Genomic DNA, 27,968 nt, shown 5'->3' with positions numbered 1-27,968 from the left:
GGATGACATACCATACTATGACTTTTTTTTTTTCACAATTTCGAACAACATGCTATACTATGACTTTTTTCATGATTTTGGACGACATACTATACTATGACTTTATTTTCAATTTCGGACGACATGCTATACTATGACTTTTTTTCATGATTTCTGATGAGATACTATACTATGACTTTTTTTCATGATTTTGGACGACATGCTATACTATGACTTTTTTCACGATTTCTGACGACATACTATTCTATGACTTTTTCATAATTTCGGACGACATACTATACTATGACTTTTTTTTATAATTTTAGACGACATGCTATACTATGACTTTTTTTTTTTTTTTTACAGATGTCGGATGACATACTATACTATGACTTTTTTTTACAATTTTGGACGACATACTACTATGACTTTTTTTTCACGATTTCGGACGACATGCTATACTATGACTTTTTTTCATGATTTCTGACGAGATACTATACTATGACTTTTTTTCATGATTTTGGACGACATGATATACTATGACTTTTTTCACGATTTTGGACGACATACTATTCTATGACTTTTTCATAATTTCGGACGACATACTATACTATGACTTTTTTTTACAATTTCAGGGGACACACTATACTATGACTTTTTTTTACAATTTCAGGCGACATACTATACTATGACTTTTTTTTTACAATTTTGGATGACATACTATACTATGACTTTTTTTTTCACGATTTCGGACAACATGCTATACTATGACTTTTTCTTTTTTTTTTTTACAGGTGTCGGACAACATACTATACTGTGACTTTTTTTCACATTTTCGGATGACATACCATACTATTACTTTTTTTTTCACAATTTTGGACGACATGCTATACTATGACTTTTTTTTCACGGTTTTGGACAACATGCTATAGTATGAATTTTTTTTTTTTTACAGATGTCGGATGACATACTATACTATGGCTTTTTTCATAATTTTGGACGACATACTATACTATGACTTTTTTACAATTTCGGACGACATACTATGACTTTTTTTTCCACATTTTCAGATGACATACCATACTATGACTTTTTTTTTTTTTTACAATTTCAGGCGACATACTATGACTTTTTTTTCCACATTTTCAGATGACATACCATACTATGACTTTTTTTTCACGATTTCACACGACATGCTATACTATGACGTTTTTTAATGATTTTGGACGACATAGTATTCTATGACTTTTTTCACGATTTTGGACGACATACTATTATTCTATGACTATTTTTAATAATTTTGGACGACATGCTATACTATGACGTTTTGTAATGATTGTGGACGACATGCTATACTATGACGTTTTTTTATTGATTTTGGACGACATGCTATACTATGACGTTTTTTAATGATTTTGGACAACATGCTATACTATGACGTTTTTTAATGATTTTGGACGACATGCTATACTATGACTTTTTTTCATGATTTTGGACGACATGCTATACTATGACTTTTTTTCATGATTTTGGACGACATGCTATACTATGACGTTTTTTAATGATTTTGGACAACATGCTATTCTATGACTTTTTTTAATGATTTTGGACGACATGCTATACTATGACGTTTTTTAATGATTTTGGACAACATGCTATTCTATGACTTTTTTTAATGATTTTGGACGACATGCTATACTATGACTTTTTTTCATGATTTTGGACGACATGCTATACTATGACGTTTTTTCATGATTTTGGACGACATGCTATACTATGACGTTTTTTAATGATTTTGGACAACATGCTATACTATGACGTTTTTTAATGTTTTCGGACGACATGCTATACTATGATGTTTTTTAATGTTTTCTGACGACATGCTATACTATGACGTTTTTTAATGATTTTGGACGACATAGTATTCTATGACTATTTTTAATGATTTTGGACGACATGCTATACTATGACTTTTTTCACGATTTTGGACGACATACTATTCTATGACTATTTTACATGATTTTGGATGACATGCTATACTATGGCGTTTTTTAATGATTTTGGACGACATGCTATACTATGACTTTTTTAATGATTTTGGACGACATTCTATACTATGACTTTTTTTTATGATTTTTGACGACATGCTATACAATGACTTTTTTACATGATTTTTGACGACATGCTATACTATGACTTTTTTACGTGATTTTTGACGACATGCTATACAATGACTTTTTTACGTGATTTTTGACGACATGCTATACTATGACTTTTTTACGTGATTTTTGACGACATGCTATACTATGACTTTTTTACGTGATTTTTGACGACATGCTATACAATGACTTTTTTACATGATTTTTGACGACATGCTATACTATGACTTTTTTACGTGATTTTTGACGACATGCTATACTATGACTTGTCTTTACGACATGCTATATAATGTTTTCTCACGATTTTGACGTGTGATAATATGATGTTTTTTCACAATTTCGAGAACGTGGTGTAGTATGACTTTTTTCGTGATTTTTGACATCATGCTGTACCATGACTTTTTGTCATGATTTAGTCTAAATGTCGTGTTACACTGTATATGTTGTAAGTAATGATGTCATACCGTTAAGCTGCTCCTGAGTGGCTGCCGTATCTCTGATCAATTCCTGTTTGTGGAGCTGGGCGTGGCTTTGCTCCTCCCTCTTTTTAGTAAGCTCCTCCTCCACCACTGACAGACTCCTTACACACACACACACACACACACACACACCAAACGGTTTTGTTTGAACAAACATTCCTCTTGATTCCTCCAGATGGTGTATTGCTGTTCGTACCTGTCAGCGTGCCTCCGTCTGGCCTCCAGGTGTTTACACTGCGCCTGCAGGCTGCTCCTCTCCTCCCTCCTCCTGCTCAGCTCCTCCTGCAGGTCCTGCACACCAAACATAATAAACAATAATCAGCACATATCAATATACCTCTTAGTCACGATGCACAATAATGAATAGCGGTTACTGTGTCTGGTTGTTTGACTGGAAGAATAAAACTGGAGAAACTGGAGTTTGTTTTCTGTTCATACTGCGACCTGTCACACATTCACTGGACAGTTTTGCACATTTCGGCAGAAAACTACAACCTATAAAAACTGCACCGCTCTTTCACTTTTTAGATATACATGTATACATAAATGTAAAGTTTTTTTGTCTCATTTTATATTTGATTATATTTGAATTTTGCATATTTTTGATTCTGCTTTCTACTGCTGTTTCTATTATGCACCAATATTCTGAAGCAAACTGCTTGTATGTGAACACCTGCTTTACTTGTCAGTAAACCAGATTCTGATTGTACTGTCTCTGTGTTTCCTGATTTTCTTTTAATAAGAAAGTTATCAAAGGCATATTAAGAGTTTTCCTAACCTCAACACGCAGCATGGATCGAATATTATTGGTTTTTAAAGAATTCTTCAGCAGCAGAGAATCAAAGAGTACACACACACACACACACACTGATGTGTGCATGACAACAGAACGATGTTCGCACAGTTTTATTCATGAAATACAAACGTACGATGTAGAAGAGATGAACTGATCCTTTTTTTGGTATTGACCCATTTGACGCTAGGATCAATTTCCAGAATGAAAACGTAGTATTGACAGTATCTATATGTTAAGATCGAGCTGTCCTCCCCTACCAAACTATGAATTACAGATTTTATTATTTTTATATGAATTTTATGTAGTTGGCAGTGAACATATATAATATCAATATCAGAAAGCTCCAGAGCGTTTTTGAGCAGGCTTTTAGCACCGGCCAAAAAACCCCAGAAACAATGAAAAACTGACTGATGGTCTGACTCCATAATTCAGTACGACACAGTTCACACAGTCTGTTCACATGTTTTCTAGCAAGAAATAATTTAATATAATAATAATAATTTAAATAATTTACTCAGATTTTAATAAAAACGTAAAAACCAACAGAGAAACCATGAACTGAAACTGAGGACGAGAATTCAGACACATAAATAACTGCATGATGTTATTTTTTAACATTTTTATCTGATGTTCTGTGAACCAGCTCAGAGACAGTTAAGAAGGTTGTTTCTAGTTTTAATATTAGAAATTTTCATTGGACGCTGTCTGTGTGTGTGACGCAGATCTGACTCTAGATTTCTGTAGCTTTTCTGAGAAAGTTTCAGGAACTTGTTGGTTTGTTTTTAGGAAACTATGAGACACACAAACACTTTCCCTCCTTATTAACGTGCAGTAACAACAACATGAAGGTTTTAGTGTTTTAAATATTTCCCACTGACCTGCAGGTGAGTCTGTTGTTGTTTCATCTCTTTAAGAATGATCTCTGCTTCTTTGCTGTGAGATTCAACTTCCTGTTTCAGCTCAGCCAGCTCTTCCTTCTTCCTGTCCACTTCATCCTTCTTCCTGTCCACTTCCTGCTGCGTCCTTTCCAGCTCTTCCTTCCTCTTGTTCACTTCCTCCCGTGTCCCGTCCAACTCATCCCTCATCCTGTCCACCTCGTCCTGTAGTCTGTCCAGTTCCTCCTTCGTCCTGTCCACCTCGTCCTGCAGTCTGTCCAGCTGATCCTGCTTCCTGTGGAGCCGCTGGAGACTCTGGGTGCGTTTGGTTTTTACTTCCTCCAGCGCCTGCTGCTCTGTGAGTAACTCCTGAAGGACCTGTTTCAGATCTGGACACAAACACACACATCGAGCTGTGATCTGAGACACGAGGCTGCGGCCTCTTCATCATCGTCTGCATCAGTGTTCCTGTTAGTTTTTGTCAATGGGGGAGATGATCAAACATGGTTTCAGGTTTTTGAATGGACGTCCTGTTTCCTGGAGTTTAGGTTTACATCTCACTGCTCTTTGTCAGTTACTAAAGCCAGAAATCAGATTTTAAAGGTTCCACATGTTTCTGTCAGAAACTCTTCATGTACAGTCTGTGTCCACAGAGCTCTGCAGATTTACATTTTGGATCATCACTAAAAACAGTTTAAAAATCTGCAGACTCTGTTTGGGGCTGGTTATTACTGTGTGTGTGTGTGGTTGTGTGTGTGTGTGTGTGTGTGTGTGTGTGTGTTACCTGCTCTGTGTGTGTTGAGTTCAGACTGCACTGAGATCAGTCTCAGCTCGTCCTCTCTCAAAGCAGACACTGTTGAGCTCCTCTGACTCAGCAGCGCCTCCTGCTGCTCCGTTAGCTCCTACACACACACACACACACACACACACACACACACACAGCAGGAGGCTCAGAAACATTTCCTCTCTCCGCTGCAGCATCTCAACAACCTGTAACCTGGTTCGTCCTGAACAATAATAAACAGGAAGTCGTCATGTTAAAGTTCTGTTTCAGTGATGTCAGCTGGAGTGAGACAGAGCACCACAGAAGAAGAGTTAGTGATTATCGCTCATGCTCAGTCTGAATCCAGCTTCCTGCTGAGATGGGAACAAACACCCAGCGTGTCCAATAGTATCAGAGTTTTACACTTTGATCTCCTGCAGCACTGTGAGTCTCTACGCTGTTATAATGTAGTTACATGTTTGTAAACGTGTGTGTTGTCTCCCTGTTTCTGTCTCTACGTGTCACAGACTCTACGTGTCACAGACTCTACGTGTCACAGACTCTACGTGTTGTGTTTGTTGTTGTCGGGTTGCTGCATCTTAGATTTAGTGTCGCCTCCTGAAGTGAACAGAGATTAAGTGAATCAGAAGAACTCATTGCGGCAGATGCAAGTTAAGTTCCTGCAGTGGAGAAGGACAGTGTCTCCTTCATCTTCTCCCTCGTCTCCTCCCTCGTCTCACCTTGACTCTGTCCTTCAGTCGCTGCTCCTCCTCTCTGACCTCCTGCACTCTGTTCACAGCTGTTTGATGCTCCTCCCTCCTCTGAGCCAGCCTCTGCTCCTGCTGCTCCACCTGCAGGGAGGACACACTGATTTACTGAGTTCATGTTGACACGAGAAAAAACAGGAAACACTTTGTTGTTTCAGATATGAACAGACTCTAAAACTGAAGCTGAGGTTTACCTGAATATTGAGTGAGTTTAGACTTGACTGAGACTCCTGGAGGTCTGACAGCACGTCAGATAACCTGCTCACACACACACACACACACACACACACACACACACACACACACACACAGGAAGTTTGAGATGTTTTATTGTGAAGCAGTTTGAGGTCTTTTATTGTGAAGCAGCTGCAGGGGCAGGAAATGTCCACAGACATCTGATAGAACTTCCTGTCTGATGAAAAGAGGTCTGACTGCAGCAGAGTAAAACTGACAAACGAGGATCTCTGTAATGAAACATTCAATAAAAACTTTATTGGTACCTGTCTGACGCTGAGTGTAGTTTTGTTCCCAGCTGTTGGAGCTCCTCCTTCCTGCTCCCCAGCTCCTCCTCCAGCCCCATCAGACTCTGCTCTTCCTCCTGTCTCCTCCTCCTCAGCTCCTCCACCTCCTCCTGCAGCACTCTGCACATCAGTTCATATGATGATGAGGATGATGAAGAAGAAGAATCACATGCTGTTACCTGGAGGTCAGAGGTCACCTGTGACAGTTTACCTGATGTGCTGTGTGGCCTCCATAACACAGGTGGCGCCGTCCTGAGCCGAGCGCTGCAACATGTCGACGTCCCGCTGAGTTGAGCTGGCCTGGAGGAGACACAAGGTGACATAACGTACATGTGTGTGTGCGTGTATGTGTGTGTGTGTGTGTGTGTGTGCGTGTGTGTGTGAGAGAGAGAGAGAGAGAGAGAGAGAGAGAGAGAGAGAGTGTGTACCTTGTCCCTGGTGGTGTGTATGCAGCTCTGAGCCTCCAGCAGCAGTCGGTCAGCCTGTCGGAGTTCAGCTCGTCTCTTCAGCAGAGTTTTCTCTACACACTCCACCTCATCACACACCTGCATCACACTCCTGCACACACACACACACACACACACAAGCCATCTCATAATGTGTAACGTAAACCCAAAAACCAGGTCTTAAAGCTCCAGTGTGCAGAATTCTGGGGGATTTATTGTCAGTCAGAAGAAGAAGAAGCAGATTCACACACACAGACAGTTAAAATGGAAAGAGTTAAACACTGTGTGTGTGTGTGTGTGTGTGTGTGTGTGTGTGTTACCTGTGTTGTCTCAGTGTGTGTCGTAGCTGTTTGGTTTCCAGTCGTAGTTTCTTCTTCTCTTCCTCCAGTCGCTCTGCTTCTTTGTGCACACACTCACACACAGACCTGTCTCCCTGCAGACACACACACCCACACACACACACACACACACACACCCACACACACACACACACACACACACACACACACACACACACACACACAGGCTGAGGTGAGATGATGATGATCATCAGTGGTCAGGTTAATGTGTCTCAGTGTTTCCTGGTATCACAGTCTGATTCAGACGCTCACCATGTCTCTGTGTTCGGGGATGTTACAGTGCAGCACAGCGCCTCCTGCAGGAGAACCACAGAGGAGCCAGCCAGGTCCGACCAGGGGAGTCTGACCATCAGAGACAGCTGCAGCAGGGTCAGGAGGAGGAGGAGGAGGAGGAGGAGGAGGAGGAGTCTGTCCTCTGGAGCCCCTGTCGATGTCACTTCCTCCTCCGCTGTCCCTCCACTCTGCTGCTGCTGAACACAGGTTACATCAGTCTGAGGCTGATCAGCTGATCTAAACACGTCTGTGTGTGTGTGTGTGTGTGTGTGTGTGTGTGTGTGTGTGTGTGTGTGTTTACCTGTGTCAGAGTCGGTGTGTGTGGGGGGGATGTAGACCCAGTAGCCTCCTCCTGTGGGCGGTCTGTCCTGCTGTCGCCCCCTCTCAGGAGAACTGAGGTACTGCAGCCCCAAACCAGAGTCCTGAGTCCCCAGAGAACCCAGACTGGGAGCCTGACGGAGACAGAGACACTTTTATCTTCCCATGATGCTCTCAGGTTTGTTTCCAGCCTGAAGGAGCAGTGATGTCACTCATCTTTAATCTTTATATTTCTGTCAGTGACATCTAAATCAGCAGGAAGCTGCATGTGAACAAACTCTCTATCAGTCAGTTTAAAAAGTCTCACACTGTGTCCTGGAGGGACGAAACACCACCGTCCTCCATCTCTGCTCCTGCTCCTGCTCCTGGTCCTGCTCCTGGTTCTGATCCGGTCTAGTTTCTGTCTCAGCCTGTGTGTGTGTTTCTGAGCGTTGTCCAGCTCCGCCCTCAGCTCCTCCACCATGTGTGTGTGTTCACACTGCGGTGTTGGTGTGTGTTCGCTCCGTCTCTCTGAGCTTCCTTCAGGTTGGTGAAAGCTGCCGTCGATCTCCTCCACAGCGTCCTGACAACAACAACAACAACAACACAACAACAACACAAACAAGAAGTCAACTTTATCGATACAGTGCAAAGTCACAGCGTCTGTCCTCAGAGCTCCGTTCTGATAAAGAAAAACTCTACAAAATAACTTTATTGAGTGGAAAATATAAGACAGAGTCACAGAGCAGGACAGTCTTCAGGACGCAAAATTTATTTTCCTAGGATGGCGATGGCGTGACACACCCTGCTTGCCCTCTGATTGGCTCACACTAGCTGCCTTTGTTGGTTTGGTTGGTCAGGTTTAGGCACGAGGGTGAGACTAGCTGTTGTTAGGGTAAAAATGTCAGGATAAACCAATCACAGCTGGAGCGAGGCGGGTCACACCTTCACCACCCTTCAGGACAGACAGACAGGAAGTAGATGTTGAGTGTATCTGTGTGTGTGTGTGTGTGTGTGTGTACCTGCTGTGCATGTGCGTGCAGCAGCTCCACCATGTGGTTCAGAGCTCTCAGCTGTTCAGAGGTCGCCCTCAGCTGATCTGCAGTCAGCTGATCAGAGTCACTCATGGACCTGCTGAGCTGCCGTAGTTTCCTGTTGAGACGTGCGAGGCTCCTCTGGTGACCTTCGCTCTGTGAACGCAGCTGCATCACATGATAACTTTTTACCAACATTTTAATACTAGTTTTTGAATATTTTATTAACTTTTTCAGACATCTTGTTGTTATTTTTTGGCCCTATTTTTTTTTTTTTTACTTTTTTTTTCTGACATTTTAATAATATTTTTTGGACAATTTATGAATCTAATTAATGATAATAATCATTTTATTAATGTGCCCCTCTATGTTGTGCTTCACAGTTGGAGAGGTAATAACCCGTGCAGCTGTTACATCATACAGTACAGGCCAAAAGTTTGGACACACCTTCTCATTCAATGCGTTTTCTTTATTTTCATGACTATTTACATTGTAGATTCTCACTGAAGGCATCAAAACTATGAATGAACACATGTGGAGTTATGTACTTAACAAAAAAAGGTGAAATAACTGAAAACATGTTTTATATTCTAGTTTCTTCAAAATAGCCACCCTTTGCTCTGATTACTGCTTTGCACACTCTTGGCATTCTCTCCATGAGCTTCAAGAGGTAGTCACCTGAAATGGTTTTCCAACAGTCTTGAAGGAGTTCCCAGAGGTGTTTAGCACTTGTTGGCCCCTTTGCCTTCACTCTGCGGTCCAGCTCACCCCAAACCATCTCCATTGGGTTCAGGTCCGGTGACTGTGGAGGCCAGGTCATCTGCCGCAGCACTCCATCACTCTCCTTCTTGGTCAAATAGCCCTTACACAGCCTGGAGGTGTGTTTGGGGTCATTGTCCTGTTGAAAAATAAATGATGGTCCAACTAAACGCAAACCGGATGGGATGGCATGTCGCTGCAGGATGCTGTGGTAGCCATGCTGGTTCAGTGTGCCTTCAATTTTGAATAAATCCCCAACAGTGTCACCAGCAAAACACCCCCACACCATCACACCTCCTCCTCCATGCTTCACAGTGGGAACCAGGCATGTGGAATCCATCCGTTCACCTTTTCTGCGTCTCACAAAGACACGGCGGTTGGAACCAAAGATCTCAAATTTGGACTCATCAGACCAAAGCACAGATTTCCACTGGTCTAATGTCCATTCCTTGTGTTTCTTGGCCCAAACAAATCTCTTCTGCTTGTTGCCTCTCCTTAGCAGTGGTTTCCTAGCAGCTATTTGACCATGAAGGCCTGATTGGCGCAGTCTCCTCTTAACAGTTGTTCTAGAGATGGGTCTGCTGCTAGAACTCTGTGTGGCATTCATCTGGTCTCTGATCTGAGCTGCTGTTAACTTGCCATTTCTGAGGCTGGTGACTCGGATGAACTTATCCTCAGAAGCAGAGGTGACTCTTGGTCTTCCTTTCCTGGGTCGGTCCTCATGTGTGCCAGTTTGGTTGTAGCGCTTGATGGTTTTTGCGACTCCACTTGGGGACACATTTAAAGTTTTTGCAATTTTCCGGACTGACTGACCTTCATTTCTTAAAGTAATGATGGCCACTCGTTTTTCTTTAGTTAGCTGATTGGTTCTTGCCATAATATGAATTTTAACAGTTGTCCAATAGGGCTGTCGGCTGTGTATTAACCTGACTTCTGCACAACACAACTGATGGTCCCAACCCCATTGATAAAGCAAGAAATTCCACTAATTAACCCTGATAAGGCACACCTGTGAAGTGGAAACCATTTCAGGTGACTACCTCTTGAAGCTCATGGAGAGAATGCCAAGAGTGTGCAAAGCAGTAATCAGAGCAAAGGGTGGCTATTTTGAAGAAACTAGAATATAAAACATGTTTTCAGTTATTTCACCTTTTTTTGTTAAGTACATAACTCCACATGTGTTCATTCATAGTTTTGATGCCTTCAGTGAGAATCTACAATGTAAATAGTCATGAAAATAAAGAAAACGCATTGAATGAGAAGGTGTGTCCAAACTTTTGGCCTGTACTGTACGTCGCAGCCTCCAGGACTCCAGCCATGACACTTTGCAGCCCGAGGATGAGGTGGCAGCCTACATGGAGTTAGGATCCTTTGGAGGTTTGATGGTGGTGGAAGGAGCATGCTAACATGTTTCCTAACCTGGCAGTGATTGAATGTTTTCACCATCCAGTCAAAGAGACGTCCAACTCAAGAACGGAGAACCAGCTTCATGTGTTTCTCAAAGTCAAGGATCCTTCTTTGGGTTGCACCCTGTGTGTGTTTAATCACAGGGGCGGGTCGTGGGACTTTAATTAACTGGTGTGGGCGGGTCCAGCTTTGACTTAGACATACTAACGGGTAACGGGTCGTTCTGGTACAGAGCTTTACAGATATGGACTCTGAGTACAGGAGAGAATAAACTGTATGAACGTCTGACCTGCTGTAGCAGCGTGTCTCTCTCATGCTGGACGTCCTGAAGCTGCAGACCGCTCTGCTCCAGCTCTGCCTCCTGCACAACAGATCAACATTATTTTAATATTCAGAGACAAAACCTCGATCTGACCTCTAATAATCACTGCGTGTGTGTGTGTGTGTGTGTGTTTGGTTCGGTCAGGATGAGGTTCTGGTGCTGTTCTCTGAGTGACCTGGTTCGGACTCAGACACTGACCAGTTTGTGTTGGATGTGTCTGTTGCTGCTCTGAGACGTCTGCAGTCTGACTCTCAGTGTCTCCAGCTCCTCCTTCAGCCTCCAGTCTGGCTCCTGCTCCTGCTCCTGCTCCTGCTCCTGCTCCTGCTCCACACCGGCGAGCCCCCGGGCCTCCAGCTGGGCCTCCAGCTGGGCTATCCGGTCCTGATCCTGGGCCACCTGGGCCTGCAGTCTGGCTACCTGCTCGTGGCTGTGGTGATGGTCTTGTTGGTCTCTGCTGGTTCTGGTCTGCTGGATCGCCCTGCAGAGCTGCTCCACACTCCTGGACAACATGTCTTCAGGACTGCAGGGGGACAGGACAGACAGCAGACATGGACACAGCAGCCTTCAGTGTAACATCTCCTGTAACCTGTAACACTTGTGTTGTAAATGTGTCACATCAACAGTGTTATGAGACAGTAACGTGTCCCGACCGTGTGCAGCCTGCATCAAACAGGACATACTTTTTAAGACCAGCTGCAGGACCTACTGAAAGTAAAAAGACAAAGAATGTGATTTGGACACTCAGACTCAGATTTCAAACCTACAGCGAGTGTTTGACACTCAGAAGGTTTTCAGCGGAGTCATGCTGCTATTAATACACAGCTACTGACAGTGGACACCACAGAGCCTCAGCATGTTTTATATTACAGTCTGTCCTCTGAGCTGCTCACAGAGTCAAGTTCATACAGACGTCTTTCTGCTGTTGTTTCATCTCCAAAACCTGAAGGATCAAATAAGAAACACAGAGAGGAGCCAACACGCTGAGTGGAGCTGATGTTTCTGTGTTTCAGTGTCAGCTCTGGATTTTCTTTCCTCTCTAACAATTCACCAGTTTCACAAACACCTGACCTCATCTGTTAAACATGAAGGAATCCACTCTGTCAGCTTTTCTGGAGAAAAACACTTAACAACAGAGACAAAAGGAGGGACAAACTCACTGATGTTTATTGGTGTCTTCATTTACAGGGGAATTAGCTCAAATGGTAGAGCGCTCGCTTAGCATGCGAGAGGTAGCGGGATCAATGCCCGCATTCTCCAGAGGACTTTTGCGGTCACACTGTCTGACAGCACAGACTCACACAGGTAACCAATGCCTCCTCATGTCCTCCCTCCCCCGTGACCAGAAAATCCTTCCCCCTCAGTCATCATGGAGGATCCTTCATTTGCATAAATGCATCTTGAGGAAATGAGGAGGAGCCCAGAGTGAGGCAACGTGTGTGGTGTTCCGCACGGTGTATAAATAGTGCACCTCTACATATGAAAACATTACGTTCACCGGCACATTGACGTGTTGTAAAATACTGAGGCCAGCTTAGCATTCGTTTGTAGCGTGTGCGTGTGTGTGTGTGTCAGCAGCAACAAGTGTTTGGAGCTGTTCAAACACAAACACTTTCCTCTGTCTGCGTGGCGCCCTCAGCTCAGAGAGGTCAACACTGAGTCCAACAGACTGAGGTTAGGACCTCCCTCCTCATTAACATACAGACAGAAACAGAGAGCTGCAGTAGGGGCTCCCATAGTTGGTTTGCTATCATATGTTTGATATGATGTATGTGCTGTATATTGACTGTACTGAGCAGCCTCATCACATTTTGTCTGTCTCTGTTCTCAGATGGTGGAGGGAGGAAAAGTCCTCTGGAGAATGCGGGCATCGATCCCGCTACCTCTCGCATGCTAAGCGAGCGCTCTACCATTTGAGCTAATTCCCCTGTGAAAGACAGGTCCTCTAAACATATCCTATGACGTGTGTGTCAGTGTGACTCTGCTTCAGGACGTCAGTTTGTATCTCTGCTCAGGTTTCTCCTCAGATGTCCGACCAGTTGTCCAGTTTAACTCTCGCACTGACTCAGTGTCCTGAACAACAGTCAAAGCTTTCTACCTGCATGTGAGATGAAGGGATGTCGGTGCTGCTTCCAGGATGAGAACACTTTGCCAACACAGCTGTGACTCTGACTGCAGGTCATTGAGACAAAACACACACCAAAACTCTGCCCCGTGTGAGGCTTGAACTCACGACCTTCAGATTATGAGACTGACGCGCTGCCTACTGCGCCAACGAGGCTCAAAACTTTACAATTCATGAGTGAAATTGAAGACAACTGATTGTCCTTCACCTTAGGCCTGTAATACGTGCAGTAATAACATGAATACTATACTGAACGTACAACTACACTGACAACACCAGCACAGAACTGTTCAAACACAAACACGTCTGTCCTGGATATTATTTCCTCCTTGTTCTGTCTGCATGGCGCCCTCAGCTCAGAGAGGTCGATAGGGTGGAGATCCCTCACTGTGTCAGTGTAACTCTGCTTCAGAAGGAGCACCACAGACACATCAGCAGCAGCATCAACTCGGTCACATACAACATCTCCAAACACGTAGCTATGATCTTGGCTCCTCTGGTTGGCAACACTCCACGCCACGTCAAGAACTCTCTGGATTTTACCAACAAGACCAGAGAGATAACTATGGTATCATACGACGTCACTTTACTTTCACCTGTATTCCCACCAAAGAAGCAGTTGAGGAAACGTTAGCTACAGGACAGCTCCCTTCCCAACAGGACCAACTTCACCCCAGATCTCTCCCCAGACGACTTCACACCCATTCACAGCTGGTCCCACCTGACCCTAACCACACACGATTGTCAGGTGGGTCAACGACTCATGTTGTGACCTTAACGACTCTGAAACTAGGAGCTCACATGTGACCTCGACAACTCTGTAAGAGTTCACACCCACACAGAGTTTAAAGCCTGCGACCCCGCACCAGTCAGTCAGAACTGAAGAAGCTTATTGGATGAGAGGTGAAACGTCTTCAAGAAACACAAGAAATTCATTCAACACAGTATGTACAATACAACGCAGCTGTGACTCAGATCACTGAGACAAAACACATACTAAAACGCTGCCCCGTGTGAGGCTCGAACTCACGACCTTCAGATTATGAGACTGACGCGCTGCCTACTGCGCCAACGAGGCTCGAAATACAAAATTGAAAAACAGTCATGACTGAAATGTCAAACGACTGACTGTCACTGGCTGGTTACTGGGATTTTCACCACAACCATCTCTAGGGTTTACAGGGGATGGTCCCAAAAAAAGAAAATATCCAGTGAGCCAAAATGCCTCACCTATGGTCATGAGCTCTGGGTAGTGACTGAAAGAATGAGGTCACAGATACAAGTGTCTGAAATGAGTTTCCTCTGTAGGGTGTCTGGGCTCAGCCTGCTGCCTCTGAGACCTGGCCCCGAGTGAGAGGATGAAGATGGATGGATGGGCAGAATCTCACATGTACGCAGTGATGACTTAAAAGTTCAAACTAAACAGCAGAGCTCTCCTGGTGAATGGTGTTTTATATCTCCAGGATAACATTAAGCAAGCAGGTCAAAGTTCGAGGCCTTATCTTCTGATGCATCAGGATGTCTGTCTGTGTGCACACTCCACACAACAGTACGCTCTAACAGCCATGGGACCAGCAGACGAGGTGGCCGAGTGGTTAAGGCGATGGACTGCTAATCCATTGTGCTCTGCACGCGTGGGTTCGAATCCCATCCTCGTCGGGACAGATTTTGAAGCCGCAGTGAGAAACCAGGACGAGGTCTGAAGACAAGTGTCCTTCCTCAGAGGACATGTGTTAGAGGGACAGATGTTTGTCAAAGTAAAGGATCCTTCTTTGGGAGGACTTGGCAGCATTCAGTGAACACAGACTAACAGGTGTCCTCATGTGATCATCATTATGAGTAATGGAGTAAAGACAACAGCTGTTCTAAATGATCATTAACAGTATGAACACAGAATCACTCTCATTTCACAGTGATTCATACTTTCTTTTCCTTCAGCGGGTCGATGACGTAGCGTGCTTCAAGTTCAGCCGTTTGAGGATCCTTCCTTGACGTTTGGTCTCCAGAAACCAGAGAACGTAGGGAGGAAAGACAGCCACTGTCACAAGTTGCCCTCTGTTTGATGTTTGGCTGGTATCACATCGACTTGCTGTCTCACAGATAAACATTTCATTCACTTTAAACCAGACAGAAATGTACGTCAACCTCCAAACCACCAGCTTCATTCCAGGCAGTGATGTGAGCTTGTTCACATTATGTGACTCTGTCCATCAAACTTATGTCTTATATGTCACTGTTTCCACTCTGTATGTCCTCAACTGGAACTAAAGTCTTGTGGAGCACGTGGACATTGGTCCTGATCCCTCTCACACACTCTGCCACCCCTGTGAACACTCAGACAACACACTGCACCAAAAGCTGAGTTAGGGTCAACGTTGTTTGTGTTTCAGGGTCGATCCACGTTACAGGCGGCACCTTTGAGTAACCACACAACAGACGAGGTGGCCGAGTGGTTAAGGCGATGGACTGCTAATCCATTGTGCTCTGCACGCGTGGGTTCGAATCCCATCCTCGTCGGAACAGATTTTGAAGCCTCAGTTTGATCTGATTACATTTCAAAGGAAACAGAAGAGAGATTTGACCAGAAGGAGATGTGATGTGTAAAATATGTATGACCTTTCTGTCTGTGTTGACTCAGCGTCCAAAAACACTGTCAGAGAGCAATGTGTCATCTGATATCACCACTAAATGATCAAACTATCATCAGGAATCAACGTGCAGACCAACAGCTGGACTGTGGGGTGAGGAGATATACTGATGTCTTATTGGCTGGTTAAAGGGAAACTGTGAGACCCTCAGGAATCAGAGAGGTCACTATGTGAGGTGGGTTAAATAAAAAGTTTCTACACCACAACAAAAAACCATGACCAAGAAGGAAGCATTCAGAGCAGCACGAAGTGTAGAGAGACATTATGTGGAAACATTTAAACTGGTCTCATCTGTCAGACACGTCTAAAGTCCAGTTCAGACCAAAGACTGTTGACGAGATGAAACTGTTTCAGGACGCTGCAGAGAAAAGTGTCAGCGGTGTGAACTGGCCGGTCTGAGCTCGACTCAAGCCGGCTGATGGTGTCACCTGACACTCAGCTGGTCAAATGGCCGGCGGCTGGTTTTAAAGCACGTCACCTGTTTCAACAGCCAATCAGCTTGTAGTGAAGTCAGCTGGTCAAGTCAAAATGACCACAGATGGCGTGTTGGCTTGCTGTGACGGCTTTTTACAATGTTACAGAACGGAGCGCTGACAGTGGTTGTTTGGTACAAGTCGTCTCATGGTGAATCTTTGGTCTGAACTGGACTTGACGAACTCCTCCTGGAACATCTCCTCTGAGTCTGTTACATTCTGTTTCTTAATAAACTGTTTGAGGTTTAAATGAAGCTCCAGCAGTTTACTGAAGTCACAGAGGAAGGTGACGCACATCTGTATTTTCAACAGACCGTTTCTAACGTGACCACAGAAACATGTTAAGGAGGAAGGAAACAGGGACCAATGAAAAGGTCTACAGTATTACTGCAGCACTGGTACCTGTACTGGTCCTCATCCAGCTCTTCTGGTCCACTCTGAACCTCCTGAGAATCCAACAGAGCAGCTGTGATCTGGTCCAGCTGAACTCTGCTCTGATCCACGTGGGTCCTGCTGTCTTTATACTGGTGCCTGGTCTGCTGTAACTGAGTCCTGGTCTGCTGTAACTGAGTCCTGGTCTGGTCCAGCTGGACCTGAAGTCTCTGGACTGTTTCCTGAAGAGATGATTTCTCGTCCTGCAGACAGACAGACAGACAGACGGACACAGACAGGTTTTTAACACTTAGAGACAGAGCTCTGATTCTCTGCATGAGCCCGACTGAACCTGACTCACTCCGCTGGGGTCAGGACGGGTTTTGTTTTTATCTCCTGAGTTGACAGGTTCTCACCAATTTACTGTTTTGGTTTTTTTAATCTAGCAGCACTGGTGTAAATGGCGAGAGTTTTAAAGGACTGAATCAAGACAGAAAGTGACAGAACATTGGAGTCAAACAGAATGTGTGAGAGAGGGATGGAAAACAAGAAACAGAGAAGGGGCGGGGCCTTCGAGGTGACTTGCTGGCAGTGTTTGCCTTGAGCAGTGATTATTGTCTGTGCCTGTCATCACCGTGTGCACTAGACACATCAAGGGGCGCAGCCTGTTCTGCTACACCTGTTGTGCACAAGGTGACAGACGACTGAAACAAGGAAGAGAAGAAGGAGGAGTGGTGCGAGGAAGCATGTCAGCCCTTCAGTAAGTGATGGCGCCCGGCGAGGTGTTCATTATCACTTTTTAACAGTTGTCGTGGAGATGTGAACTGTTGGATGCACAGCTGCAAAGGCTGTTAAAAAGTGACACCTCGTCAGGCGTTACCCCGTATACCACAGTCACTTAACAAAGAATCAAAAAGGAAGAATATTCATTCATATTTTTTGCCGTTCGGAGTCAAAATCTGAGGTTTTTCACAAGCCATAACTCGGTTTCCTTGGTAACACCTGAGGGTTTGTCTAATACCTGGAACAGCCGTTACTACACTGAACGCTACACTGAAATCACACAGCCAGTAATATTTAATATTCATACTTACATCATGTGTAATAACTTTATTCATTTATTTATTTTATGTGCAAATAATTTTAACTTATTATATGTTCATGGCATATTTTGGCTTTGTGTGCACTGTGTAGGTGTGTATGTGTGTATGTTCAATGTGTGTGTGTTTAGAGTATGAATGAATGATATTTTATCCTTTAACATTTATTTATTACTTTTTAATGAAATGAAATGAAGTGAAATTTATAAACTGAACAATTATTAGGGCCTGTCAGGTTCTTACACAGTGTAAACATCATTCACTACTCCAGGAAATATGACAAACGTTACATACGATCTGGCAACAGGAGATAATCTGACCGCTCAGCTGATGGAACCCTTTGGCACAGCTGTTAGCCAGAGAGCTAATGTTATGCTAACAAGATTCAAAGTTAGTGGCAGTTGACAAACTGTAAATATAATTTGACGTTTAACAACAACACAGTGAGCTTTCAGCCATGTCACCGCCCCCAAATCAATATCAGGATTTTCACCAACAAACGATACGCCATGTGTGACGTTACTGTCGGCCGCAGCCTGAAGCAGCGAGTTGAACAGCGGACAGGATGTGAGATGATTGTTTAAGTTCAGAGGGGCGGTGTCGTACCTGCAGGGTGTTGCAGTGAACAGACAGTTTCACTGGGACTGCTTGGTAGGTGTCCGTTATCAGTTTTTAACACCCTGCAGCCAGTCAGACTTTTATTCATGTTTTAATAATAAAAAATATAATTTATAAAATATAAAACAATATTTTTATCACAGTGGAAATTCACGATTTTTAACTGGGCTCAGGCATTAAACTGCTGCTGTGGGTCAGGCCTGCTCTGTTTGGAGAGTGTGTGTGTGTGTGTGTGTGTGTGTGTGTGTGCGCACTGACCTGCAGTGTGTCGATGGTTGACTGCAGCTCAAACTCTCTGATGTCTCTGCTCTGTTTCTCTTTGTGTGCAGCTTCCTGCAGAGACTCACACTGCAGCTGGATACAAACAGACAGACAGACAGACAGACAGACAGACACACACACACACACACACACACACAGTGTTATCTGGATGAAGGTCAGTCTCAGAGGATGATCTACTGTATGCCTGACGTGTTACCTGTCCCTCTGTGGTCTGTCGGTTTAGCTCCTCCCTCAGCTGCTGGAGCTCCGCCTCCAGCTCCACCTGCTGTCTGCTGCTCTCCACCTGTTGGTCTCTGAGAGTCTCCGCCTCCAACCGCAACAAAGACACCTCCTCCTGCTGGACAGACATGTCCTGAAGAGACAGACAGACAGACAGATGGATCAACCAGGGGAATATGGGTTTGTGACCTGGAGTCGATCTCAGCGCTCCATCTCAATCTCAAACAACATATTCTCACAGAACACTTCGTATGATCTCCAATCAAAAATAGTTGCCCGACAGTTTGTATGACATCTGCAAATCAGTGCCCAATGAATGACGTCACGTTCTTAATGTACAGGTGCGTAATTAACATAAAAATATAGAGGTTCAGTTTAGGAGAAGAAACATGGCGGTGCAGACACACCGCACCAACTAGGGTGACCGACAGCCAACCTTCAGCTCAGTGTGTCAGGACTTTAACTCCACTTCTGTCTGGCTCATGTTCGATTGTTTGACCCTGTTGATCTGAGTTTCCTGTTTGTGTTTGTCAGGAGCACTCTGTGAAATCTGTTTTTACAGGTCAAATATAGATAAAGTATTATTATCTCAGGTGTGTGGGACTAATACAAGGAGAGGAGGCGAGGAGAGGAGGCGAGAAGAGGAGGCGAGGATGTAACATCTTAATGATGGGACAGGCCTCCTCACTGACCTGTGCGTGTGTCCTGACGGTGTCCTCCAGCCGTCTGCAGTGTCTTTGAGTGTCCTCCAGGTGGAGCTGCAGACTCTGATTCTCAGCCTGCAGACTGTGAACCTGCTGCTGAGCACGACGAGCCTGCCACACACACACACACACACGCATACATACACACACACACACACACACACACACACACACGCATACATACACACACACACACACACACACACACACAGTTTACTCTTTTGTTTGTTTGTGTTTACTCTCTTGGACCTATTAAAAAGTGGCTCCTGTGTTTTTGAAAACTTGAAAACATAAAGGTTTTGTTGCTTCATACAGTCCCTGGTGGTCTAGTGGTTAGGATTCGGCGCTCTCACCGCCGCGGCCCGGGTTCGATTCCCGGTCAGGGAACATCTCATATTGCATTCCAGGAAGCGACTCCAACCCCCGACAACTGACCCAAAGCTCCAGTGCGTAAGATTCAAATGGAATATTTTACCTGATCCACAACCTCTGTGTGGTGACAACATTTTGTACAGTTTGTGTTGTTGCTGTTTCACTGAGTGCTCATGTTTTTGTAAAAATACAAAAACTCAAATATATAAATAAATAAATTAAATAAAAAGTCAGTGTCTCAAATCTCCTTTTGTCTGATCTTTAAACTGTAATGATTGTTTTGTCAATAAAGGTTTTATAACCAGTGTTAAATAGAAAACACTGAGACATCTCTGCAGGTTAAAGGTTTTTAAAAAGAAGTCGACACGTCTGAATCTTTGTCTGTACCTGCTCTCTGAGACCTCTCAGGTACTCCTGAAGACCAGAGATGATCCCCTCCAGATCCCTCTGGAGAGCTTCGTTTGCCAGAATCTGACCTGAAGGAGGAGGAGGAGGAGGAGGAGGAGGAGGAGGAGAGGAGAGGAGAGGAGAGGAAACAAGGAAAGGAGAATGAGGAGGAGAGGAAACCAGGAGCAGAGAAAAAGAAGAAGAGGAGGAGAGGAGTGTTATTTTATGACACTATCAGTCAATCAAAGGGCTCCTGTTTTAGAGACTCTCTGTGATTGGTCGGTGGTCTGCTCACCGTCGGTCAGCTGTTGCTCCAGCTCCGTGATCTCCTGCGTCTCCATGGCGATGCGTGACAGCATGTCGTCGAGGCGACCCTCCAGCTCGCTCTGCTTCCCGCTCATCCTGTCCAACAGCCGTCTCCACTGGGACAGCCGGGCGGTCACATGGGCCTGAAGGAGAGACGGCGGCCAATCAGAGCAGGGTCACCACACGCTGATCTCCTATTGGTTACTCAGTGTTATGATATGAGATTATTAAGGTCACACATGAGTAAATGCAGGTGAGTGACCGTCACCTGACGAGGCCCAGGTGATGCTCAGGCTGTAAACTGATAACACTGAGTTTACATATGTTGTAATGTTTCAGTGTTCTGATGGGTCACACTTCATGTTGTGGTCAAAGACATTTTGCATTCATATTCAGTTAGTGACCTCTGACCTGTGATATCAGACTGTCTGACAGGAAGCTGTGCTGAGGTGAAATAAAGAGCACTTCCTGGTTCAGAGTTCATCTCCTTTGTCCCACATGTCAGGTTTTCAAGGTGTTCTGTCCATAGTCCACCATTTTGAAAAGCCAGTTCTTCCTTGTGTGGTTTGCTGAAAGAGTGCAGATGTTTCCAGAGATGATTTGAGTCTTTGATTAAATCAAGTTGGTGCTGCACACGTTGTTCCTTTTTACTTCTGAGTGTTCATCTGTATATCTTCAGTGTTTCCCAGTATCAGAGGTGAAGCTCAGGATCATCAGGTCGTCCGTGTTGTTGATTTGATACGTTTCTGAGTGATCTGACTCGACCACTTTTTATTGGCTGATTTTTTTTTGATTGGATAAATCTGCTACCTTGTCACATATACAGTTAATGTCCTTGTTGTCACTGAGGTGGTGAGGTTGGAAGGAACTGGTATAATTGTGATTGACTTGTTTGATGTCTGTGGCTTTCTGGTGGTTATCCTCACTGCTGTTTGTCCATGTGTTGGGTTGGTTTGTACAGTTCAGTTTACTGGGTTCTGCTGCTTGAGGGCCTGCTACTGTCTTCCTGGTCTAGGTCTGTAATGGCTCATCTGAGAAACCTCAGCTCAACACAATATATTTTTATAGTTCAATGAAATTAAGAAAAAAATGGTTGTTAAATGTGTGCTCAATGTTTTTACCTTCACATGACAGAATTAAATGCTCAAACAACAAAAAGAAGTCATGTTAGACTGACATAAACTTCCTCTCATGTGACTCTTTCATTTGTGTCTGCTGAACTCAAACATTTTATGTTACTGTGCTAAATCAATCAATCAAATAGAAAAATCCTGTTGGCTGTTCGTCAAAGTAACCAGGGCGATGCTGACTTCAGGGTCGACCTGCGCTGTGTGAAGTCGGACGATCTCCTCCTCTGCTGCTCCTCTGTTTTAGAGTCAGTAGGGTTATTTATACCGACCCTCTCAGCTCAAACTGTGACCTCCACCTCAGATCTGGATTTTACAAATTAATCTCACACAGCAGAGAGAAGAGAGAGCTGAACACTTTCCATGGAACTGCACTTTAAACACAAGGGGAATTAGCTCAAATGGTAGAGCGCTCGCTTAGCATGCGAGAGGTAGCGGGATCGATGCCCGCATTCTCCAGAGGAATTTTAACCCTTTCCTGTCTCACACAGAGCAGTGACATGTAACTGTGCAGTCTGCGTCTGTCTGCAGGACTGAGACAGGCTGACATGTAGAAATGTGACTGACATAAACCAGAGGCTGTATTCACAAACATCCGGAGAACACTCTCAGAGCTTCTCCTAACCTTGTCTGAAACTGTTCATTAAGGAGTCTGAACTCAGGAGTGATTTAGGAAAGTTCTCAAGGCTCATTTATGCTCCCTTTACGTATGAAAATGTATACGTCCGTTTCAAATGATGTTACCGTCACTGCCCACATACTTCCATGCGTCCTTTACGTTGGCATGGATGTTAACCAATATATCCACCAGGGGGCAGCCCAGCGTCAAAAGTTTATGACAACAACAAACTCAAAAACAAACATTGCGACTGTGGAGGAGATATTGATAATGTACCTCTTGCATAAAAGACAAAAACAGAGGCAGCGTTGTAGGAGGCGGTGGTCGGTGAGGCCGTTAAATACATTGCGACTGGAGGACGGAGAATTATTATCTCGCACAGACCTCCACTTCTCCTTCACTACCGACCAACTCACATTTAATTCCCTTCCAAACTCCTTCCAGCTGTTCTGTAGCATGTGTTTGTCCTGGTGTCCAGGAGAAGTAACATCATAGAGATGTTTAGTTTCTAACTAACTCGCACAACTTTTCCTCAAAAAGTTCCGCCATTGTTATTTCTTCTTCGTGTCTCACTAGAGCTACGTATCGGGTAGTGACAGCAACACTGCCCCTCGGTTCCCGGTGGTACTGCTCCGTTTGGCCTGTATCCGTAAACTTTATGGAAACGTGCAGAAATACGGACTAAATGAACGCAGAGCACGGACAGAAGGCTCCGTCCGTATCCAGATCCGTATTTAACGTTGAGCATAACTGGGCCTTCAGAGCAACTGAGCGATGAAGGGACAGAAACTCTGACCTCAGTGAGGAGGTGTGGTCGACCCTGTTGCTAGGTGTGATGCATTATTTTAACAAGTGTGATTGGTTGTCAGAGACACGCCCCTCTGTGAGCCTGTAAGGTGTGAGGACACCCAGTGGACATGAAATGAACTGCAGACTGTGACTGTCAGTGTGATCACTGCTGATGAAGGTTGAGACAGACTCAACTCATCACTGCTGGGTTTTTACTGTTTATCTCAGTGATGTCATCATTTTATTTCTGGCATTATTGCATTGGGCAGGAAATGTGTGCATATCTGTGATGAGGGACATTTCATGTCCTCACTGTAAGTCATTGTTTGGAGAATATTTCTCTGACCTCTTTGTGTCATAGTTTCTCTCCTTAGGAGCTCTTTTAAGGTCTGAGATGCTCTGTGAACAACTTCAATCTTTACAAGGACCTAGTCTTAACTTTAAGGGGAAATTCTAAGAAAACCTCATAATTCTGAGAATTTTCTCACTAGGAGCAACTCTCAGTACGAGGAAGCTTTGTTAATACAGCCCCTGGTCTGAACACCAGTTATATGCTTTATAATAACCTCTCATATGAAGGGACTGTCAATGCTGCTGAGGTCACAGAGAATTTACATCTAACCAACAAGCTCAGTGTTTGAATCCTGCAGACACAACACTGACTGCACAGTTATATGTGGTGCTGTGAGCTACTGGGTGACTAAATGTCCCTCTGGATCTATCAATATATGTCACTACTCTGTATGACAGATAGGGCTGCAACTAACGATTATTTTCATTGTCGACTAATCTGTCGATTATTTCTTCGATTAGTCAACTAATCCTTTCATCGAAAAATGTGTTAAAATGTTGAGAAATGTCGGTCTGTCTTGCCCAAACCCCAAAATTACGTCATCTAATGTCTTGTTTCATACTCATGCCAAAGGGTTTTAGTTCACTGTCATGGGAGAGTGTGTAAAGCTGCCAATATCTGAACGTAAGAAGCTGCAGTAAGAGTATTTTGGGTACTTTTATAGTACTTTTCTATGAAAAATGACTCAAACCGATTAGTCGACTACTAAAATAGTCACCCATTATTTTAATAGTCAATTAATCAACTAATCGTGGCAGCCCTAATGACAAAGGAAGAGGTTAGAAACCCTCTGGAGAATGCGGGCATCGATCCCGCTACCTCTCGCATGCTAAGCGAGCGCTCTACCATTTGAGCTAATTCCCCCTGAAGGGTGAGTACAGTCTGCTGAGAATGTGACGTTTGACCCTCCTCTGTCTGTCTGTCTGTCTGTCTGTCTCTCCTCTCCTCTGCTGGAAACAACTTCATCAGAACGTGCTGCAGATGAACAATAAAGTTTGTCAGTTTGAACATTAAATATCTCTGGACTGGATTCAATCAAATGAAGGTCAGAGAGGATTCACACATCACTGCATCCTCTTTTTATTGACATTTTACACAGCACACCAACTTCTTTGGAGTCAGGGTTATAAGTGCCGTGAACACAGCAGGAAACTACAAATGTCTCGAGGTATGTGACCGTCAACAAGACAACAAACTCATCCTGAAGTAAACAACAGTTTGTTTACCTCTCAAACTTTTCTAACACCCAGACTCACAGTCGGCACCAACACACTGATGTTCACCATGTCACTGTAGCATGTTAGCATGCTAACATTAGCAGTTCACACAGAGTCCAGCTCAGGCTGATGTGTCGAATGTGTTGATGTGATGAAGAGTCGGAGGATGACTAAAGTTATCAGAGTTCACCCTAAGGGGAGCGTGAACGATGATGTCATCACACAGGTGCTGCTAACATTAAACACTCCACAGAGACACATCAACACCACAAAGGGCTGTCCCACCACCGTCCATAGTTTCCATGTTTTCCAGCTGTGAGTGGCTCCTCTGTTTCCTCTGCAGTGCATTCTGGGACATCAGAGTCCACCCACAGCACGCTCAGACAAACAAGTGGCTTTAATCTGACTTCTTTTCATGATTCTTCATTTAGCCAGTGAACACATCGCAGACTCAGAGAGCTATCAGTGTACTCACAGTCTAACAGTCCTGCACCCCAGGGACCACACGGGCTGCTGGGTAACTCCACGTCCTCCTCCTCCTCCTTCTCCTGCTCCTCCTCCTCTCTAACTCTATCAGTTCACAGTAAACATCATCACCTCACCTCCTCTCTGCTATAATAAACAATTTCTCCTCCATCTCTCTGTGTTCTTCTCTCCGTTACAAACTTCTCTTCCTCTCCCCCTCTCTTTGAATCAACACAGGAAATCTGTCTCCCAGCCAATCAGAGAGCAGAGCTGCAGAGTGACAGCTCACCTCCTGTCCAATGGGAGTGGGTTAAGACAGAGGGGGGGTTCCTGGGGGGAGGAGTCAGAGGCTCTTAAAGAGACGACCACCTGTTGTTTCTGCACACAGAAGATTTACTGCCACTAAACAGATATTCACAGTTTCTACTGAGTTTATTCCTGAAACTAGATTTCAGCTGAAACACAGACCAGAGGATTTAGAGAGAAACCTGCTGCTCTGTGTTCAGATTACAGCTGCATGCTGTCCTGAGAGGAACATGGAGAGTGAGGAGGGAGAACCACATTCAGTTTTCATTATAATATATATATGTACAGATCATCAGCTGGTCAAAGTGAGTAGTTTCATGTGAATCTGTGACTCCTGCTGTCCCGTAAATACAAAAAGTAAAATACATGAAAATATTAAAGCGCAGCAGCCACAGTGTTTATGAAGGAGAGATTCAGGGGAGTGGACACTGCACTCAGAGGGGAATTAGCTCAAATGGTAGAGCGCTCGCTTAGCATGCGAGAGGTAGCGGGATCGATGCCCGCATTCTCCAGAGGAATTTTAACCCTTTCCTCTCTACACTATGTAGCAGAGATTCATACATGCAATCGGTGATCTGACTGCTGAGTTCAAACTATGAGAAAGCTTGGTGTCAATCCTCCTGTGACTTCGGCAGCACAGTGTGTTAACTGGTTATACAGAGGATGGATGACATTAGGAACAATAAATGTATGAGTATAGGACAACAATCAAAGGGAATGGATTTCTACATTTCTCCCACTACTCGTAGGAACAGGCGTCAGGGTCGGGCGCACTCATTCACAAACAGTGTTAAACTCATGTTTTAGTAGAAATCTGTTCATCAACAGTTTCTTGCCTCAAGTTTTTCATATTCTGCCAACAAATTTAAAACTACCTCAGACAATACTAAAGCACAGATGAAGGTCTAGCTGTCTTAGAAAATGTAAATTAAAACAAGATATATTAAAACTGTTATTATTTAAAAATGTTTTAATGGACAATATTTATATTGTTAATTTACTAATGCAGAGGTCAAATAACGATGAATACGACACCTTTTCATCCTCATCAAATATCAATTAAAAACTCATCTCAGTTTTTATTTTATAGAAATTTTGCATATGTTCATTTGTAGCAAAATGATCAATTTGTAGCCTATCAATAGGAATGCAGGGTAAATTATATTTGTATATTAAATTTGAATGAAACATTAAAGTTTCCTTAGTGCAGCTTTGAAACAGAATGCCACATAACTAAACCAAGCACAAAAAGTAATGAAATTTGTGTTTGGTAGATTATTTCTTTGTTGTAACGAAGCTTCTTGGCAATAAATCTTATACCGTTGGAAAGCCTGTTTATTTCTCTTTTAATGGAGCCACATCCGAAAGGAACATGCATTTGTGGGATGAGCAGCAGAGCTGAGTCTGTGGGTTGTGCCCATGAAAAATTTGCCAGCTTTTTTTTGCTGTTGACTCTTGTTTGATGGACTGGATGATTGAAGTCTGAAGAAACAACACATATTGGCAATTTAACAATTTCTTCATTTAACAAACAGGAGCCTCAGTCACGTGAGGAGGAACCATACACAGCCACAACAGCCTGGCACCTCCTCCTCATGCTGGTCACAGCCTGGTCACACACTGCTGTGGGATGGCATCCCATTCTTCAACCAGCATTTGTCACAAGTCAGGCAACGTGGTTGTGTTGGTCACTCTGGCACCAACAGCATGCCCAAGCTGATCCCACAAGTGTTCAATGAGGTTGAGGTCAGGACTGCTGGCAGGCCAGTCCATCCTCTCCACTCCCAAATTCTGGACGTAGTCTTTGATAAACCCCGCTCTGTGGGGGCGAGCGTTATCATCTTGGAGGATAGAGTTCAGTCCCACACTGTATACCGGACGGTACCAGAAGCTCAAAACAAGAGTCAATAGCAACAGCACAAAAAAACCTGGTTTGGCATTAGCAGAAAAGATTTGGCAAATGTTTCATGGGTGCAACCCACATACTCAGCTCTGCTGCTCATCCCACAAATTAATGCTCCTTACAAATATGGCACCATTTAAGTTAAGTTATCAAGTCACTGGTTTTATCTTAGCTGGCGATGTTTGTTGAACATCATACGCTTTCATTTAAAAAAAATATATAGATATCCAAGTCTCTCTAAGGGTGTGTCACCACATAAAAATCTATAACCATGCACGTAATCCTTGAACATCTGCTAAGAGGAAAGTTAAGGGTACAGCAGACACAAAGCCTGCAGAATTTAATGTTTAA

General features: G+C 43.9%; 1 protein-coding gene and 10 non-coding genes across 12 annotated transcripts in view; 6 read left to right on the top strand and 5 right to left on the bottom strand.

Moving 5' to 3' along the window:
- Positions 1–27,968, bottom strand: part of cntrl (centriolin) — a 54,199-nt gene that overhangs the window by 8,680 nt on the left and 17,551 nt on the right. The window contains exons 12-33 of one of the 2 annotated variants that reach the window (XM_033620226.2): positions 20,829–20,982; positions 20,534–20,622; positions 19,763–19,885; positions 19,048–19,203; positions 18,828–18,923; positions 16,882–17,114; positions 11,435–11,756; positions 11,204–11,275; positions 8,737–8,916; positions 8,043–8,297; positions 7,719–7,869; positions 7,397–7,614; positions 7,106–7,218; positions 6,768–6,897; positions 6,551–6,639; positions 6,319–6,459; positions 6,013–6,076; positions 5,792–5,902; positions 5,073–5,190; positions 4,292–4,677; positions 2,814–2,908; positions 2,603–2,718 (exon numbers count right to left, since the gene is read on the bottom strand). In XM_033620226.2, coding sequence (XP_033476117.2) covers positions 2,603–2,718; positions 2,814–2,908; positions 4,292–4,677; positions 5,073–5,190; positions 5,792–5,902; positions 6,013–6,076; positions 6,319–6,459; positions 6,551–6,639; positions 6,768–6,897; positions 7,106–7,218; positions 7,397–7,614; positions 7,719–7,869; positions 8,043–8,297; positions 8,737–8,916; positions 11,204–11,275; positions 11,435–11,756; positions 16,882–17,114; positions 18,828–18,923; positions 19,048–19,203; positions 19,763–19,885; positions 20,534–20,622; positions 20,829–20,982 — 3,412 coding nt within the window. The remainder of the gene's footprint in view (positions 1–2,602; positions 2,719–2,813; positions 2,909–4,291; positions 4,678–5,072; positions 5,191–5,791; positions 5,903–6,012; positions 6,077–6,318; positions 6,460–6,550; positions 6,640–6,767; positions 6,898–7,105; positions 7,219–7,396; positions 7,615–7,718; positions 7,870–8,042; positions 8,298–8,736; positions 8,917–11,203; positions 11,276–11,434; positions 11,757–16,881; positions 17,115–18,827; positions 18,924–19,047; positions 19,204–19,762; positions 19,886–20,533; positions 20,623–20,828; positions 20,983–27,968) is intronic. The other variant, XM_078171148.1, reaches the window with a different exon arrangement.
- On the top strand, positions 12,421–12,493 carry trnaa-agc (transfer RNA alanine (anticodon AGC)). Its single transcript has one exon. It is a non-coding gene; the product is annotated as a tRNA-Ala (tRNA).
- On the bottom strand, positions 13,089–13,161 carry trnaa-agc (transfer RNA alanine (anticodon AGC)). Its single transcript has one exon. It is a non-coding gene; the product is annotated as a tRNA-Ala (tRNA).
- Positions 13,442–13,514, bottom strand: trnam-cau (transfer RNA methionine (anticodon CAU)). The gene has a single exon. It is a non-coding gene; the product is annotated as a tRNA-Met (tRNA).
- On the bottom strand, positions 14,364–14,436 carry trnam-cau (transfer RNA methionine (anticodon CAU)). Its single transcript has one exon. It is a non-coding gene; the product is annotated as a tRNA-Met (tRNA).
- trnas-gcu (transfer RNA serine (anticodon GCU)) lies at positions 14,936–15,017 on the top strand. Its single transcript has one exon. It is a non-coding gene; the product is annotated as a tRNA-Ser (tRNA).
- On the top strand, positions 15,794–15,875 carry trnas-gcu (transfer RNA serine (anticodon GCU)). The gene has a single exon. It is a non-coding gene; the product is annotated as a tRNA-Ser (tRNA).
- On the top strand, positions 20,090–20,161 carry trnae-cuc (transfer RNA glutamic acid (anticodon CUC)). The gene has a single exon. It is a non-coding gene; the product is annotated as a tRNA-Glu (tRNA).
- trnaa-agc (transfer RNA alanine (anticodon AGC)) lies at positions 22,353–22,425 on the top strand. Its single transcript has one exon. It is a non-coding gene; the product is annotated as a tRNA-Ala (tRNA).
- On the bottom strand, positions 24,518–24,590 carry trnaa-agc (transfer RNA alanine (anticodon AGC)). The gene has a single exon. It is a non-coding gene; the product is annotated as a tRNA-Ala (tRNA).
- trnaa-agc (transfer RNA alanine (anticodon AGC)) lies at positions 26,154–26,226 on the top strand. Its single transcript has one exon. It is a non-coding gene; the product is annotated as a tRNA-Ala (tRNA).

The sequence above is a fragment of the Epinephelus lanceolatus genome, chromosome 9 (assembly GCF_041903045.1).
Source record: "Epinephelus lanceolatus isolate andai-2023 chromosome 9, ASM4190304v1, whole genome shotgun sequence".
Classification (NCBI taxonomy): domain Eukaryota; kingdom Metazoa; phylum Chordata; class Actinopteri; order Perciformes; family Serranidae; genus Epinephelus; species Epinephelus lanceolatus.
The sequence above is the reverse complement of the archived record's forward strand: the minus strand, read 5'-3'. Positions and strand labels throughout refer to the sequence as shown.